This window comes from Suncus etruscus, chromosome 14 (assembly GCF_024139225.1).
Source record: "Suncus etruscus isolate mSunEtr1 chromosome 14, mSunEtr1.pri.cur, whole genome shotgun sequence".
Lineage (NCBI taxonomy): Eukaryota > Metazoa > Chordata > Mammalia > Eulipotyphla > Soricidae > Suncus > Suncus etruscus.
In genome coordinates, this window is record NC_064861.1 from 61,548,606 (window position 1) to 61,561,648 (window position 13,043).

At 44.5% G+C, this 13,043-nt stretch overlaps 1 protein-coding gene across 2 annotated transcripts in view; it reads left to right on the forward strand.

The window, feature by feature from the left end:
- The first annotated feature begins 226 nt into the window (after positions 1-226).
- The window catches only part of CBFB (core-binding factor subunit beta), a 53,610-nt gene continuing 40,793 nt past the window's right edge, over positions 227-13,043 (forward strand). For both annotated transcript variants that reach the window (XM_049786464.1, XM_049786465.1), the window contains exons 1-3: positions 227-343; positions 592-678; positions 10,066-10,182. In XM_049786464.1, coding sequence (XP_049642421.1) covers positions 266-343; positions 592-678; positions 10,066-10,182 — 282 coding nt within the window. In that variant the 5' untranslated portion in view covers positions 227-265. The remainder of the gene's footprint in view (positions 344-591; positions 679-10,065; positions 10,183-13,043) is intronic.

Genomic DNA, 13,043 nt, shown 5'->3' on the forward strand with positions numbered 1-13,043 from the left:
GTGGGCGGGGAGAGGAAGTGGCGGCGGCGGCGGCGGCGGCGGCGGCCGGGGGCGGCGAGTGTCGGGTCCGCGCGGGCTGCGAAGCAAACGGCCGAGGCGGCGCCGTGGGCTGGGCTGGGCTGGGCTCGGGCGGGCTGCGCGTCGAGCTCGCGGGCGCCCGAAACAAAGGGAAGTCAGCCGGGGGCGCCGCGGGTGGGCGGGCGATCGGCGGGCCGCTCGCGTGTCGCGTCCAGCGCCGAGCCCGGCCGGGCCTGAGGGCGGGAAGATGCCGCGCGTCGTGCCGGACCAGCGCAGCAAGTTCGAGAACGAGGAGTTCTTCAGGAAGCTGAGCCGCGAGTGCGAGGTGCGGGGGGGGCCGGGGAGGGGAGCCGGGGCGGCGCCCGGAGGCCGTGGGGGGGCGTGGGGGGGCCCGAGTGGGCCGAGGCGGGGAAAAGTTGGCGCGGGCCGGCCCGACACACACGGACACACAGACACAATCTGGCCCGCCCGCTTGCTCTGCCCGCCCGCCCGCGGCTCTTATCGGATTTATTGGGCTCCTGATTGCGGGCCGCCTCTCTCTCTCTTCCCCCTGTGTCTCTCTGCCTCTCGCAGATTAAGTACACGGGCTTCAGGGACCGGCCCCACGAGGAGCGCCAGACGCGCTTCCAGAACGCCTGTCGCGACGGCCGCTCGGAAATCGTAAGTCGGGGTGCAGAAAAGGAGGGGCCCGGAGCACGCGCGCGCGGATCACTTGTTGCATGCATGCATGCATGCATGCATGCATGCACCCGCGCTGCTGCTGCTGCTGCTAATGGAGCAGCTGCTGCTTAGGCTGCATTTAGTGGAGACGGCGACGCTGACGGCGACGGCCGGGCCCGCCGAGGCTCCCGGAACTTGAGCGGCCGCCCGTCTCACTTCCTACTGGGGATTCAAAACAGGCGAAACCAGAGCCGGGCGGGCCTCGGGAACGGTCCAGGGGGGCCCCCCCACCCCCTTCGCGCGGGAGCTGATCTCTGCCTGCCTGCCTGCACAGTCCTTTTTCCAAGACTGGGTCGATCGCAGCCCCGAGCAACCAAGGAAAGGAAGGTGGATGCGCCCCGAGTGAAAGGCGTGGACTTAATGGGGTGCGGGGGGATGCCTTCGCTGGAAGGAAGCATGCCCCCCACACACACACACACCCTGAGCGAAAAATAGGTTCCGCAGCATTCAGGGTTTGGGTTTCAGAGCCATCGTTCTGTTTCTTAGACGTCCCAGGTTTAGGTCAAACGGTCTTGTCTGGGAAGGTCTTGTCTGGGAAGCGGCTTCACGCTCCAGTATCGCCAAGGAACAGTTAAGCCTCATGAGAATGAACTGTTGGAATCTGATTTTCAAACCCAAGGAATAAACCTTGTTTAGGGCTGCAATTCTTCAAGAAATGTATGGATTTTCGAAAACATAAGTTTTTTTTGTTTGTTTGTTTTGGTTTTTGGGTCACACCCAACAGCGCTCAGGAGTTACTCCTGGCTCTGTGCTCAGAAATCGCTCCTGGCTGGCACAGGGGACCATATGGGGTGCTGGGATTCGAACCACTGTTAGTCCTGAGTCCGCCGCTTGCAAGGCAAACGCCCTACTCCTATACTATCTCTCTGGCCCCAAATATAGTTATTCTTATAGGGCTTGTGTTTTTAGTTCATAGATTAGATGCTTCATCTCCCACCAAATCTTATTTTGGGGGGAAATAAATCCTCAGGTGTCCCATTTCTCCTTTTCCCTAATATTTTTTGTTTGTTTTTGGTTCACAACCAACAGCGCTCAACGGTTACTCCTGGCTCTACGCTCAGAAATCCCTCCTGGCAGGCTTGGGGGACCATATGAGATGCCAGGATTCAAACCACCATCCTTCTGCATGCAGGGCAAATACTTTACCTCTATGCTATCTCTCCAGCCCTTTTACCCAATGTTTTGTGCAATTAAAGGTGCTAATGAGGCAGAATTTGGGTGGGAAAAAAATCAAGAGATAGGTAATTTTTTAAGTTGAAGCATTGTATTATATAGTGGAATCTAGTTTTCTGACCAGTAGATCGGGCCATTGCATTTACAGAGAGACTTGATGTAAAGGTGCAATTTGCATTGGAGTTGACAATTGGTAAAAGGACCAGGAAGATGGCTGCAAGGAATGGCATACCTGCTTTGGATGCTGGAGGCCTGCTCAGTTTTCGTAGCCTCTCGTGTTTCCCTAGTAAATACCTTCATGTTCCCACTGGTCCCTAGCTGGGGATAGGCCCACTCAGCGCAACCTGGTGCAGCCCCCCCCAAATGAATAATAATAGGAAGGCCTTGGAATCTGTATTTCTCCCACACCCTTATAGAGTGGGAGAATATTTTTTTAATTTACTTATTTATTTTGGCCTTTGGGATACAACCAGTGATACTCGGGTTATTCCTGGCTCTGTACATAGAACTCAGGGACCATATGGGATGCCGGAGTTCAAATCTGAATTGGCATCATGCAAGGCAGATGTCCTACCTGCTGTATTATCTCTCTGGCCCCAATACTTGTAATATATCCATGTTTCAAATATATAGACAGATGCTTTTGGTTAAGGCTTGCTTTGCACGAAGCTGACCTGGGCTTGAGCCCCTTAACATACAGCTCCCCAAACACCACCAGGAGTGATTCTTGAGCAGCTCCTGAACAGAGCCAGAAGTAAACCCCTCCTCAAAAAAGATGTTCCACAGGACTGGGGAAACTTGGAGTAGCCCTAGAGTACAGTAGGGTATGGCCCCCAAAGACAGACATACAAAGTATTAAACGTTTTTTTAATTTGAGATTTTCTTGAAAACTTAGTGGAACAACTAGGTAGTCATATAAGATTTTATTGCACTTAATATTGGAAAATAATTTACCCACAGTGTGTTTGTTGGGTGTTTGTTTGTGGGTCACACCTGACAGTGCTTAGAATCACTCCTGGCAATGCATTGGGCACCATATAGTGTCAGGGATCAAAACAGTTATCCATATCAAGGAAGTGGCTTAACCCCTGTACTATCTCTCCAGTCCTCCATGTATATTTGGATTGCTGTATTACATCACTATAATGTGACAGTAGTGTTATATGTTGCTTGTATTTGTCATAAATATCTTTACAGAAAGAAGTTAACATTCAGCCATTCCCTCCAATTCAGCTGTCTGATCCTATACATTTTATTGAGTTTCTAATTTCTCACAAGTATTAAAAGTTAAAGAAGTGGGGCTGGAGTGATAGCACAGAAGTAGGGCATTTGCGTTGCACGCAGCCAGCCCCGGAAGAACCTAGGCTCAATCACCGGCATCCCCTGAGCCTGCCAGAACGATTTCTGAGTGCAGAGCCAGAAGTAGCCCCTGAGTGCTGCTGGGTGTGCCCCCTCCCCCAAAAAAAGAAAATTAAAGAAGGTTAGTGGGTAAGGCATTTGCCTTTTATGTGCTCGCCTAGATTTGAATTCCCAACACCAAGATCTCCTGACAGGAGTGATTCCTCAGTGAAAAGCCAGGAGTAACCCTGAGCATTGTGGGGTTTTGCCCAACGTCCCCCCAAAAAGCTAAAGGTAGTTTAAAGAATTCTATATTTACGTCAACACACATCTTAATTTGTTGAATAATGTAAATTTTACATTTCAGGGGTTGGAGAGATAGCATAGCGGTAGGGTGTTTGCCGTGCAAACGGCCAACCCAGGACCAATGTTGGTTTGAATCCCAGTATTCCATATAGTCCCCCATGCCTGCCAGGAGTGATTTCTGAGCGCAGAGCTAGGAGTAAACCCCCTGAGCGCCACCAGGGGTGACACCCCCCCCCAAATTTTTTTTTTTTACATTTCACTCTGCTTTCCTTTAATTTATTTAAATTATGGGATCCTACACAGGAAGACCCATCAATTCTGTATACTCTTTAATACTCTTGAACCATGCACATTTTACACTGTACTTTTTTGCATCATAAGTGCCTAATTATTTGAAGTTAGAGTTTCTTAATTTAATGTTCCCAACTATCTTATGACATTTTTTTTTTTTTTTTTTTTTTGGTTTTTGGGCCACACCCGGTGACGCTCAGGGGTTACTCCTGGCTATGCGCTCAGAAGTCGGTCCTGGCTTGGGGGACCATATGGGACACCGGGGGATCGAACCGCGGTTCGTCCTAGGCTAGCGCAGGTAAGGCAGGCACCTTACCTTTAGCGCCACCGCCCGGCCCCATCTTATGACATTTATACAGACTAGCTTTCACTTGTTTGACTGGTGAAAAGTGTGTGTAGAATTTATTCTTTTTGTCTCTATTTGACTTGAACTGTGAAAGTATACATACTTTGAAGTTCTCAAAGTTACAATCCCTTACTCTTTTATTCTGAATTGTAAAATCATTGAAGTAAAAAATGTTTTTGTTTTTTTTTTTTTTTTGGTTTTTGGTTCACATCCGGCAGCGCTCGGGTTACTCCTGGCTCTGTACTCAGAAATCGCCCCTGGCAGGCACGTGGGACCATATGGGATGCCAGGATTCGAATCACCGTCCTTCTGGATATAAGGCAGACGCCCTTACCTCCATGCTATCTTTCCGGCCCCCAAAATGAATTATTTTATATTTAAATGTGAAACAGAATAAATGGTATGATGCTCATCTCTTAGCTATAGAAACGTACATTTGAGGCCAGAGAGATAGTTCAGTTGATAGGGTGCTATCCTTGCATGAGGCTTACCTATCATACCATATGGCCCCTTTAGTCCTGTCTGGAGTTAAGCCCTCTCCCCCGTAATAACAACAACAAAGGGGCACTTGAAAGGCCAGAGAGAGAGAGAGCAAAGGAATCAGGGCACTTGGTTTGTGTGTGGCTGCCACAGTGATACAAATTCTGAGATTTTATCTGGTTGTTCCTGAGCACTGTCAGATGTGGCCCAAAACCAAAAAATGCACTTAGGGAATTAGAATTACAGGCGTTTAAGGAGACTGTCTTAAATTCAGCTGACCTGGCACCACATGGTTCCACAAGCACTCCTGAGGGGAGCTTCTGAGCTCAGCCCCAGGAGCATTGCTGAGTGTGGCTCAAATCCCTGCCCCTCAAAAAAGAAAAAAGAAAGACATGCACCTGGAAGCACTAAAGATAGTTTAAAATGCCTTGCGGGGCCCAGAGAGATAGCATGGAGGCAGGGCATTTGCCTTGTATGCAGAAGGACTGTGGGTCGAATCCTGGCATCCCATATTGTCCCCTGAGCCTGTCAGGAGCGATTTCTGAGCGTAGAGCCAGGAGTAACCCCTGAGCACTGCCGGGTGTGACACAAAACAAACAAACCAAAAAAAAATAACTTGCCTTGCCCAAGTTCATTCAGTCCCCTGCACCACAGGCAATGCAAGACCCTAGAACCACTGCAGTTGCCCCAGCACTGCCAGGTCAGGCACATAATCAACAAGCCCTCACTGTTGGACCAAGTATTGCTGAGGCCCAGCACCATTCCAGCACTGCTGGAGAGCTCCCCTCCCATAAATAAAAATAAATGGGGTCACTTCTCCTCTGAGAGACCATACAGTAGCATGTGATGTAAAAGTGCTTTACTTTTTTAAGTCTTTGTTGAAACAAGATAGGTTTTATTAAAACTTAGAAAGATGCGGGGCCGGGCGGTGGCGCTGGAGGTAAGGTGCCTGCCTTGCCTGCGCTAGCCTAGGACAGACCGCAGTTCGATCCCCCGGCGTCCCATATGGTCCCCCAAGAAGCCAGGAGCAACTTTGAGCGCATAGCCAGGAGTAACCCCTGAGCGTCACAGGGTGTGGCCCAAAAACCAAAAAAAAAAAAAAAAAAGAAAAAAAAGAAAGATGCATGGAGTGGGAGCAGGGGAATGTGGAGAGGAAGTACCTATCCAAGAGAGAACACAAACTAGAAAGATCATGCAGTCTGAGCGAGCAATCAAGATAACCATGTAAGGGCTTCAAGAACAGGCTATGAAGGCACTTTCCATTTTTCTAAAACTAGATTAGAAAACATTTTCTAAAAAACTACTTTAGCAGAACTGGAGTTAACTATTAACAAAAGAACATTTCTTTAATAGAAAAAAATTTGGATAGAAAAAGTTCAATTGGGGGTCAGAGAGATAGCACAGTGGTGGGGCATTTGCCTTGCACGCGGCCAACACAGGAGACAGTGGGTCAATTTCTGGCATCCCATATGGTCCCCTGAGCCTGCCAGGGACGATTTCTGAGTGCAGAACCAGGAGTAACCCTTGAGTGCTGCTGGATGTGACCCCAACCCCCACCAAAAGAAAAGGTTCAATTCCTTTTTTTTTTTTTATTGGTTTTTCGGGCCACACCCGTTTGATGCTCAGGGATTACTCCTGGCTAAGCCTTCCGAAATTGCCCCTGGCTTGGGGGGGAGGGGGATCGAACTGCGGTCTTTCCTTGGCTAGCGCTTGCAAGGCAGACACCTTACCTCTAGTGCCACCTTGCCGGCCCCAAGGTTCAATTTCTATCAAAAAAAAAAGAAAGGATGACAGAATTTGTTTCCAGGTATAGAATCTTCATATAAAAGCAAGGTGTTCAAATTTTGGGTAATTTGTTTAGTGATTGGCTGATTCAACTATCAATGAGCAACCCTGATTTAGTATAGTTTTTAATTCTTATACTTAGGACAGTTTTTCTTTTCTTTTTTTTTTTTTTTTTTTTTTTGGTTTTTGGGCCACACCCGGCGTTGCTCGGGAGTTACTCCTGGCTGTCTGCTCAGAAATAGCTCCTGGCAGGCACAGGGGGACCATATGGGACACCGGGATTCGGATTCGGACCAACCACCTTTGATCCTGGATCGGCTGCTTGCAAGGCAAACATTGCTGTGCTATGTCTTCAGGCCCAGGACAGTTTTTCAAGATAAAAATTATACTTTCTATTTCTGATATTGGCATTATAGGTACAATTATCAACTTAGTATTGCTAAATCTTGCCTTTGAGATTTCCCTAATCTGGGATACCATTTCTTGTGAATATATATTATATGAAGAAACTGAACAAACACTATAATCTTTAAAAATTACTTTTTCCTATATATACTAAGCTTAAAAAAACAATCAAATGTAGCGAAATGAGCCCAGAGTTGAAATGAAAAGCAGACTTGAGGAAGTAAAGTAATATATTTTATTACTGAGGCATTTTCTTAAAACTCTGTACTTCAATTTTTAATATTCGTTAATTTCTTAAAATAGCAAGTAAACACTATTTACATAAATAAAAATGATTTTGAGCTGGATAAGAGAGCCAAGTTTTAAAATCTCAAATAATGAAATTCTTAGGGTAGAGCCTGCAAGCAAGCAATTCAGTTTTCCATATTCAAGTAGCAACAAGTAGTAACATTGAACCCCAAATCAGCTCTGTGCTAAGTAAAGACAATCTGCAGATTTTATTACCTCACCTCCTCTCTGAAAGCCAACCTCAAAAGAGATTTCCTGCTTCATCATTTTATGTCCATTATCTCACCAGCATCCCTCACTTTGACACAAAAGTGATAAAATAGCTTTCTTGACTGCATTTCTAGAATTAATTTAACAACAAAAATATTTTGGAATTAAATTTATGAGTTGGGAAAATTCTGAGTTATAAAACTTATTTTTTTAAGGAGTTAAATTTTTATTTGTTGGTTTTGGGGCCACACTCAGTGGCGCACAGGGTTTATTCCTGACTCTGCTCAGAAATTGCTTCTTGCAGAATTGGGCGACCGTATGGATGCTGGGGAACAAACCTGGGTCCGTCCCAGGTTGGCAGCTCTGCGGCCCCTAAAGAGTTAAATTTTTTAAGTTTAAAAAGTAAATCTTTAGGGACTAGAGAGATAACATGGAGGTAGGGTGTTTGCCTTGCATGCAGAAGGACGTTGGTTAGCATCCTAGCATCCCATATGGTCCCCTGAGCCTGCCAGGAGTAACCCCTGTGCGCTGCCGGGTGTGACCCCCCCAAAAAAAAAAAAAACCAAACCATAAAATTAAATCTTTAGGAGCTGGCATGGTAGTACAGCTGGTAGGGCATTTGCCATGCCCCCCTGATGTGGGTTTGATTCCTGGCATCCCATATGGTTCCCCAAGCCTACTTAGTAGTAATCCCCTGAGCTTAGCTAGGTGTGACCCAAAAACAAACCAACCAAACAAAAAACTGAAATCTGTGCATAAAAGTTGGAAAATTTCTGGTCAAAATCACTAAAGTTCTACACTGATTGATGTATAGTTGTCTATATGTAAGATTTTTTTTTTGGCTGTCGTAGCTATATTTTCATGTTTCATAAATTATAAAATACATTTTTTATAAATTTTAGCACCAGCCCAACACATCTTTTATCTTTCTATTTTTGGATTAAAAATAATTTTATTGGGGAATTAAAATTCATGTTTTAAAAATTACTTGGGGCCGTAGAAATAGAATTTATGTTTTCTTTGGCTCACCTAACAGTTCAGGTACCACATACAGTATCTAAGACCACCCCCCCCCAAAAAAAAAAAAAGATTGTGGTTTTGGTTTTGCAGAGAGGTACTACTAGGGACCAGTTATGTGGGCCTGATGGTTCAGTGACTGATACTACTGGGCAGTGCTAGGGCCACTTTAGTGTTTTGGGGGGCTGGCAGTGCCTGTGGTACAGGAATTGAACTTTAGGCCTCCTGTGAGATTCTTATTGGGGGCATAGGAATATGGCCATGCCAAGCAGTGCTCAGGATCACTCTCTTTGGGCTTGGGGAATCACATGTGGGGCTGTGATAGAACCTGAGTTAAGCACATCTTTTTAATTTAATTTTATTTTTATTTTTATTTTATTTTTTTGGTTTTTGGGTCACATCCACCAGTGCTCAGGGTTACTCCTGGCTCTGAGCTCAGAAATCGCTCCTAGCAGGCACAGTGAACATATGGGATGCCAGGATTCGAATCACTGTCCGTCCATCTTGTATCTGTGTACAAGGCAATTGTCCTACCACTGTGCTATCTCTCTGGCCCACCTTTTTTCATTTTTGAGGGGCAGGGGTTTGAGCCACACTCTGCACTGCTCATAGGCTACTCCAGCCTCTGCATTGCTCAGAGATTGCTCTCCTGAACCATGTGGTGTCAGGGCTGCATACATGGTAGTCTCCGTAACTCCTGTAACTAACTCCCCAATTGCATTTTTGGTTTTAGGTCACACTAAATAGTGCTCTGGTGACTAACTCCTATACTACTTCTCTAGCGCTCTTCCCCCCCCCCCCCCTCCGCCATACCTGCAGGTGCTTAAGGACTAACTCTGCTCTGTGCTCAGGAAATCACTCCTGGTAGGCTCCAAGGTCTATGTGGGAGGCTGGGGTTTGAACCTGGTCAGCTGCATTGGAGACAAATGCCCTTTCCCCTGTACTATGACTCCAGCCCCCAAAGTATCTTTTTATTTTTTTTTATTATTTTTTTTAATTTTTTTTTTGTTTTTGGGCACACCCGGCAGTGCTCAAGGGTTACTCCTGGCTGTCTGCTCAGAAATAGCTCTTGGCAGTCACGGGGGACCATATGGGACACTGGGATTCGAAACAACCACCTTAGGTCCTGGATCAGCTGATTGCAAGGCAAACACCACTGTGCTATCTCTCCGGGCCCCAAAGTGTCTTTTTAACATTGGCTTTAGAACATAGTTTTCTTGTGCAAAGGAAATAATGAAAAAACAAAAATGTCTCATTTACACAGCTTTAAATTGTGGTGTACTTAAAAAACAAAGATGTTTAGATCTTTGGTGATTTTTCACATTTAAGAATAGGAGGTTTTTTGGGTTTGTTTTTAGGTATATAAGTAAATTTAGACAAAGCGGCTTATGGTTAGACATTAGCAATGCGCAATACTAACGTCAGCAAAAAATGACCTGAAAGAAAGTATTGATTCCATGTCTGATTTTATATTTAAGCAGCCAATGGCAAATGTCCTCAAAATGGAATCAGATGTTTGTAACTTAATACTAAAGAAAAATGATGAGTGCATGTTTTTTTTTTTTAACTTTTAAGTATTCTCAGTGCTACTTGGCTTAAGACAGAAACTGATGTAAAAATAAATGACTGCCTGCATAATTTATGTTATGTTCTGCTCCTGATCCTGTTTGTATTGATTTTTCTAAAAGGCTTTTGTGGCCACAGGAACCAATCTGTCTCTCCAGTTTTTTCCGGCCAGCTGGCAGGGAGAACAGCGACAAACACCTAGCCGGGAATATGTCGACTTAGAAAGAGAAGTAGGCAAGGTAGGAAACATTTCCTTGCAACTTTGAAATACTGTAAGTTGTTTTATTAGAAATTATTTTGGTATTTTACCTACAGAGGTCACAGGTCTGGTGACTAGGTTTATGGTTAACTATCATTTTAATTCCGTGTTTTAAAACTGTTAGTTTTTTAAAATCACTAAAATTTTCATATTACTGCATTACTGATTTATCTAGATACAGCCAATTGACTGCAGAAAAATCTAGAGCTATTAAAGAGTGTTTTCTATATGTAACATTTAAAAAGAAAATCTTTCAGTGTTGACAATTTTTTGTTTTACTAAAATGTGTAACTTAATACTGTTAAAAAATGAAAAGTGAAAATGGAAAAATAAATCTATAGGCTTAAAATTTAATAATATTTAGAAATGGTTCATTAGTAATTTTCTACTGTTAATATATCATTTAATTTTGAGAAAAACAATGTGAAAACTTTAACCTGGAAATAATTGTTTTGTTTTGAGGAAAAGCTTCTGGGAAATCGATTGTTGTCGAAACAAACTTTGTGTTGGAAATTTAGGTTGAAAATAGAAATTAATGAAGATACAAAAATGTAGGTGAAAATTAAAATTGGTTATGTTCTTTAGGTTTAATGAATTATAGCTTGGATTGGTTGATTTTTTTTATTAATATCTTTATTTAAACACCTTGATTACAAATATGATTATAAATGAGTTTCAGTCATTAAAGAACACCCCCGTTCACCAGTGCAACATTCCCATCACCAATGTCCCGAATCTCCCTCCTCCCCACCCCATTCCCGCCTCTACTGTAGACAGACTTTCTACTTCCCTCAACATTCACATTGTTATGATAGTTCTCAATGTAGTTATTTCTCTAACTGCACTCATCACTCTGGTGAGCTTTATGCTGTGAGCTGGACCTTCCAGTCCTCCTCTCTTTTTTTTTTTTTTTTTTTTTTGGTTTTTGGGCCACACCCTGTGACGCTCAGGGGTTACTCCTGGCTATGCGCTCAGAAGTTGCTCCTGGCTTCTTAGGGGACCATATGGGACGCCGGGGGATCGAACCGCGGTCCGTCCTAGGCTAGCGCAGGCAAGGCAGGCACCTTACCTCCAGCGCCACCGCCCGGCCCCCAGTCCTCCTCTCTTTTGTCTCAGAGTTATTGCAAAAATGTCTTTTATTTTTCTTAAAACCCATAGGATTGGTTGATCTTTTGATATAGAAGTTGTCCCCTGTTTTGGTCACACTTGCCAGCACTTTGGGGGCTACTCCCAGCTCTGTGATGGGGAAGAGGCCACTCCTAGCAGTGCTCAGAGACTTAGCTAAGTGGTACCAGGGATGAAGCCCAGGCCTACCACAAGCAAAACATACGGTCACCTCGTTGTGATATTCTTCTTCAGCCCTTAGAAATTGTCTTCTTGAAATAAAGTAAGAGGGGCCCAGATCAATTTCTGATAACTTAAAAAGAACTATTTTTCCACCATGGATAAAAGTTGACATTATGTCATATCAATATTTTTTGTTTACTTTGTGATTTTGGTGTTTTTTTCCTTTTTTTTCTTAAATTTTGGTGGAAGGGTGGGGATTGGGACCATAGTTGTCAGTACTCTGGAGCAATTCCTGGTGCTGCACTTAAAGGTATCTTTTCTTGGGGGGTGGGGAGTTGGGTCATACTTGGCGGCGCTTATGGATTATTCTTGCCTCTGTGCTTAGAAATAATTCCTGGCAGGCTTGGGGGATCATATGGGATGTTGGGATTCAAACCACTGCCTGTCCTGGGTCAGCTGCATACAAGGCAAATGCTCTACTACTGTGCTATCTCTCCAACCCCGTGAAAGGTATCTTTTTGTTGTTGTTGTTTTTGGGTCACACCCTGCAGCGCTCAGGGGTTACTCCTGGCTCTAGGCTTAGAAGTAGCTCCTGGCAGGCTCGGGACCATATGGGATGCTGGGATTCGAACCACTGACCTTCTGCATGCAAGGCAAATGCCTTACCTCCATGCTATCTCTGGCCCCTGTGAAAATTATGTGGATTTAACTGGCATTGTTATTTGCTAGTCAAGGAACTGCCTTAACCCATTTACTGTCTATGTGGTCCATGTATTGCATTTTTATTAACTTGCTAAATACCTTTTTCTTTTTGGTTTATTGTTTATTTTGTTTTGGGGTCATACCATAGTAGTGGTGGTAGTAAGGGCTTACTTCTGGCTCTGGTTAGGGATCTGGCAGGATTGAGGTGACCATATGGCATGCTGGGGATTGAACCAAGGTTGGTCATGTGCAAGGCAAATACCCTGCCTGCTATACTATTTCTCCAGCCCTAGATATCCTTTTTTTGTGTGTGGTGTTTTTGGCTCATACCCGGCAGCCTCAGAAATTGCTCTTGGCAATTTGGGATACCATATGGGATACCAGGGATCGAACTGGGGTTGGTCCTGAGTCAGCTTGCATGCAAGGCAAATGCCTTACTGCTGAGCTATCAATCTGGCCCCTCTAGATATCTTTTCAACATATTGTATTAAATAATATAAATTATTTGAAAAACAAAAGAAACATCTAAACACTCCTTTGAGGAACTTGATTTTATATTATATCATATATATTATTATGAAGAGTTTTGGGGGGAATTGGGGCACATTGACAATGCTCAAGGATTACTCCTTGCTCTGCACTCAGGAATTACTCCTGTCAGGCTCAGGAGATCATAAGGAGTGCTAGGGATCCAACCTCGATTATTCCAGAGCAACACAAGTATCTCACCCATTATACTAGTGCTCTAGTCCTAGTTTTTTCTAATTTCTGGCTTTCAGCTCAGGGATCATTTGTGGCAGTGCTCATTTGTGTTGTGCCAGCAATTGAATAGGAATCAACTGTGTGGAAGGC